Genomic DNA, 5,882 nt, shown 5'->3' with positions numbered 1-5,882 from the left:
AAAATTCTACAACATTGACAAGGTTTAAAGCAACAACTCACCTCAAAAGAAAAAAAAAATTAAATTAAAAAAAAAAACACTATCCTTTTTCTGTTACTTCTGTAACTATTTACAGGAATGACGTAATGTACGTAAGCAGGCCTACATTACAGAAAGCTTTTACAAGTGTATTTTATTGTTTACTTTGATTCAAATTCTTTCTATAAAAATCTGCTCATCTTATTATAAAATGTAAAGATATCGTTTAGATGAATTTATTCAGCAGTGACCCTACAGCTTTCATTAGCCAAAGTAGATAAATCATAAATTAATCCTGTCCAGCAATGGGACAAAAAAAAAACTTGTTTGACTCGCCCAAGCCCAAAAGACACCCGCACCTCCGCTGGCTCCACTAACTTGAAGCACCGACCAATAAAAATATAGGCCATCCACCCTGCTTTATACAATGATACTAAAATCTTTATAAATATCATCAGTACGATGTAAATTATATAATAAAACCAATAACGCCCTAAGAAAGTTACCTAAAAAACAAAAAACTGATTTGTCTTGATTAAGCCCAAAATACACCCCCCCACACCTCTATTGGCACCAACACTGGCTAATGGAAATATAGATTATCCACCCTGCTTTGTGTGTGTGTGTGTGTGTGTGTATATGTATACCTATATATATGTATGATGTACCACGTCACATAGGGCTGACCCAAGTGTGTTTCATTATTGAAATCCTGAGCTGCACTGATGAGATCTAAAAAGATCAAAACAGTACTCTCTGCAGATTGGAAATATATGTATGTATATACATACTTTTAAGAAAGTTTATGTCTGCATCTGCTTTTTTTCACCTTCTTGCTGAATGTCAAACAGTGTAAGGTCTTGCTTTGTGACCGTACTGGTCTGTGTAAACTCATGTATAATACAGCCAAACTTACCTTCAGTTTAAAAATAATTATGTGGTTTTGGGGTGGAGTGGGGGGGGGGGTGATTATGATTAATTTCCAACTCAAAATTGTATTTTCCTTTTAGCTGAGTTATTATATTTGTCTAGATTTAAGTTGCTGCTTTCCTCTTCATTCATTAGTTTAAGATTGACAAGTGAAATATCAAATAAATATTATTATTATTATTGAAATATTATGAATAACTTACCGAAAGTAAGATTGCCATTTACAGCATCACTGATCGTAAACTCATTAGATGAACCAGATGTAGTATAAATAGACCAGAAATATATTGCGCCTTGTATAAGGTCAGTGACTGTTGCCGTCTGTACATCTTCATTAAACGTTAAATAATAAATCTCGCTTTGAGAAGTAGATACAAAATACAAATATTGAATTTCAAAGCTGCTGAAAAATCCAATCTTTGGTGCTGCCCAGGTCAACGTCAAGCTGTCTATATCTTTTGTTACAACAACATCTTCAGGTGGTAAAGGAGCTGTATAAGATAATAATCATTATTACTTTATAATCACTCAATTAATACATTTTTAATATTAAGAAAACATTTAATAATAATAATAATAATAATAATAATAATAATATCATCTTATTAGGTGCATGTATCCATCTCTTGGTGGAGCTGTTCGCGGCAGGTAGGCATCAATATAGTTACTTAATAAATGTTCACACATTTAACACCGATCAAACCAGTTGTAATCTGCCTGTGGTGGTCTCCCTGTTGTGCAGAACTCAGCTTTTTTAAAAAACCTCAGACGTAAAACAAATGATGAGTTTCTATCCCATGACTCCTATTTTTCTGTTTTCTTCTCTCAAGAAATTGCATGCCTCATTTCTCGAATGATCATTAATAATATTAATTAAAAATAATAAAATAAAATAGTTTTGCAATAATTGACAGGTATATTATTGGCCATTTCAAAATGGTAAACTTTTACCAACTAACGGCAGTAGTCACAGTGTTCCTACGTATCCATGGAACGATTGTTTTACCTTACCACCCCACATCACCAATCTTTGCATTAAGGCATCTGAACGTCATCACTATTATAGTGATGACGTTTTTTTACACGTCTACTAATTACACGTCTACTACTGTTTGTCTATCCCATGCTAGAAGACATTCCATTTTTTATTTTGGACCAAAATTATGGGCTAAGCTTTCTGATAATACCAAAAATAAATACACTTTTAATAGCTTCAAATATAATTTCAAAAAGTCTCTAATCTCTGCATGTCTAAACACCTAAACACTTGTCACTTTTTTTTCCCAAATCCGATATGTGGTCACATATACTTAGTGTTAACTAAATTACTTCAAAATTATAATGTACAAACCTGGCAAATATTGCTTGTTTTTTATTTTTGTTTCAGTAACTTACTGAAATAGCATCTTGTAATTTGTTCTCCTTATGGTCTTAATGGTTCTATTTTTTCAACTCTGTAAAGGTGGCTATATATTAAAGTTCTGTAGTTCACTTATTATAGCCTCCTTCCATGCAACTTTTTGTTTTTATATTTATATTCATATTTATATTTACATTTATATGTATCAATTTTGTTTATGTTGTATGGAACCTAATTTGAACTTTGAAAAACAACCACAAGACAGCCTAAAAATGGCAGCCAAGTTGATTAAAAGGCGGTGATGATGACATAATTAGTGTTCGAAATATTGAATCCCGACATGATGGCGTGCATTTCTATACTTGGAGTATGTATTATACTATCTAGGCGTTGTCAATGTACTCAAAATCAAGTGTATTCTATTGTTTACTTTGATTCAAATTCTTTTTGAATTCCCATTACACAATGCGTGTTATTATTTACTTCCAGCCGTACTTTAATGGAGTGTACCTAATAGTTATGTAAATCTGGTCAACCATGAAGCCCTGTATGATCTAATGGTTATGACGCTCACCTTGACAGAGAGAGGCCCAGGTTCGAATCCTGGTGGAGGAATTCTATTATACAAAGTATTTATTCATTTATTTATAGGACAACATTCGTTGAGAGCTATGCTACATAATGTATCATCATGTCCTTTATTCAAACACTGTATTTACCTTTGATGATTTATACAATTTAACAGTGTTAACGGCTATCTTGATATATATTATATGTTATTATTTATTTCCAGCCGTACCTTAATGCCCGTTGTGTAATGAAGTATACCTGACACTTATGTAAATCCGAGTCCCGTCAGAGGCATTTTATTACACAATGTATTTACCTATTTATAGGACAACATTCGTTGAGAGCCTGTCTCTTATACACATCTAGATGTGTATAAGAGACAGGATCTGTACTGTTCCATTAGCGAAGTTTGCTGCTACTCCCACTTGGTATTTTTCCCCTGGTGTCAATCCAGACAATGTGGTGCTATTTGCCTCGGTAACAAATGGACTGGCCTGGTCTCCATCACTAGGTGAATAATACACGCTGTAATTCTGAGCATTTTCATTCATAAACCATGTGGCATTTATTGTTGTATCTGTGGAGGCTGTACCAATCACTCTGGGCACTTCTGTAGAATTTTAAAATATATATATTCACTATAAAGCTATATGATTATTATGTGTACATAATTTTTATGTACATTAATGTTTTGCAACATTACATCATAGTTTACATTATAGACAGAAGTTAGAAGTTTGTAAATGCTTGTTTCTCTAGTAGTTGGCTTTTCCCTCTACAGCCCCACCATGGTTGGGGCTGAGGTACAAAATTGTATATGTATGGCACTTCTAAATTGCTTTAATTTGCACTCTCAGGCTTAAATTTTAATGTTAGCTTTTTCCCCATTTGTTTTTAAATTTTCAAAAACTGGGGACTCAGGTTTTGACCCCCTTCGAATCTGCCTATGAACTGATTAAAAACTATATACACATTTGTTTTCCTCATTGAAATAATGAGAAATAATATTTGAAATTATGAAGTTAAAAGAGACCCAAAATTGAGCCGCAATAATACTGAAAAACTTAAAGTAGAGAGTTCCAACCATTGTGCTTTAGAATCGAACCTGTAAAATCCGGAGATTTCCAGTATTATGTTTGTATTCTGTCACAAAGACAAACTTACATTAAGTGTGTAGTTTGAGGGTGAAGACTGTTTATGCACATCACAGTAAATTTTCCTTGCACCAAACGAAAATCGCCACAATTTGCATAAAATCACATTTAAACACAAAACATTTTTACTATGCACATCTCTGTTATACTGTATTTGCTTTGACCAAGTTTGAAGAAGATCTAAACTCATAAAAGTGAACATAGTAGAGGGTAGAAAAACCCTGTGCAAAAACATAGGAAATAGTTAAGAAAAAAAAAATTGAATAAAGGAAATAGCCAAAAAATATCTGCTTAGTTGAGGTATACATTCAACTTTGTTTAGTTTCTTCGGCCTACCTGTAGTAGCTTTAACTGTAACCGCTTCACTTTTCCTAATGTTTTCTCCTTGTCCTATGACCGCTATAACTTCAAATGTGTATTCTACACCAGGGTAAAGAGTGGATATTGTGGTTGTCAGGGAAGACACTGTGGGAGCTTGTATTCGATTAATTACCAAAGCTTGGAAACTGTAGAAGATTTCGTAACGTTCAGCTCCAGATGCAGCAAGCCAAGATAAAGTGACCCCACCGCTTGGTGTTCCCTCTACTGAGAGGTTAGTTGGTGGTAAGGAAACTAAAAATGAATCGATAAAATATACATTTAATTACAGTGCAAATTATTATCAGTGTAGATAACGAAAAGAAAATATATTATTGAAATTTCAAGTACCAGCACAAATTAGCTCTGTAAATTTTTCATATGAAGCTTAAACCATGTACATACATTAATCTGGTAGACCCAAAACAATATGCAACTTATCCATGACCATTTTGTATTCTCTACACAGTGTAGACTCAGTCCACACTGCATCCCCACTGCGTCCTAGATTCAGACGACAATTAAAATTCAGTACGTGCATTAGGTTTAACATGACGTCATTTCATTTAAGATCTTACTTAGTTGAAATCTCCCTAATCTTTTACGAGCTATGCCATACTTCCTAGAGACATGGAAAGGCACATTATCTATTTGATCAGATATGTTTAAACAAACAATATCAGATATAGTCTGATCAAACATTTCCAGCTCTACAGCCCTGTCAAGAGTATCAAATTTTGTTCGACAAAAACATGTGACATGCCTAAATATGGTCATGATGATATCATATCATTACCATTTATAGGTACATTATGACTATATATGGGCTTAAAATCTGGTCAGGGCTTTTGGAGGTTTTATTTTTAGTCATGAGACAAACCCTGGCTTTTGCAGGATTTGAACCAAAGAATCTATGATTTTAAGTACCATTACCATACTCAAATATACAAAAAAAAATATTATAAATGCATGTAACCATTAACCTTTTAATTGATGAACCTACCAGTACTTATCTCTGCCTCATTCTCGAATCCTCTACCTGTCAACTTGATTGTGTACGTAGATCCAGCAGTCAGATTATCAAAGCGATAAGTAAACGAAGATAATGTTGAATTAATTTGGACAGTATCTACTACATTCACCATTGTCTCGATAACGATTTCATAATTTGCCACATTTTGGTAGCCAAGGAATGCCACAAAGAGTTCATCAGTTGTGGCTTCCTTCACAATTATCTCGCCTTCTGTTCCAGATGCTAGAAGAATAATCACAAGTGAAATATATATAAAAAAAAACAATAACAATTTGTGATGTTGTAGTCTATGATTAAGATACCCACCTATTAATATAAACCCACTCATTCGCACTGTTCTAAAAAATTATCATTGTTAAAAATTGGGATGAATATTTCAGGAACCTTCAAGGATCGTTGGAGTTGTATTGGCATACCGTAGAGTGCAAAATGAATTGTCACCAATCGGATTTAAACTTCC

General features: G+C 33.5%; 1 protein-coding gene across 1 annotated transcript; it reads right to left on the bottom strand.

Annotated features, from left to right (window-relative positions):
- Positions 1–3,240: 3,240 nt before the first annotated feature.
- Positions 3,241–5,661, bottom strand: LOC117103305 (chitinase A1-like). Its single transcript, XM_033243849.1, has 3 exons — positions 5,393–5,661; positions 4,369–4,644; positions 3,241–3,488 (listed from the first exon to the last, which is right to left on the bottom strand). Exons 1-3 carry the CDS (start codon positions 5,532–5,534, stop codon positions 3,241–3,243), a joined length of 666 nt encoding a protein of 221 aa, XP_033099740.1. The 5' UTR covers positions 5,535–5,661.
- Between the last annotated feature and the right edge of the window lie 221 nt (positions 5,662–5,882).

The sequence above is a fragment of the Anneissia japonica genome, unplaced genomic scaffold (assembly GCF_011630105.1).
Source record: "Anneissia japonica isolate Jap-2015-1 unplaced genomic scaffold, ASM1163010v1 scaffold183269_len6043_cov129, whole genome shotgun sequence".
NCBI classification, from domain to species: Eukaryota; Metazoa; Echinodermata; class Crinoidea; order Comatulida; family Comatulidae; genus Anneissia; species Anneissia japonica.
The sequence above is the reverse complement of the archived record's forward strand: the minus strand, read 5'-3'. Positions and strand labels throughout refer to the sequence as shown.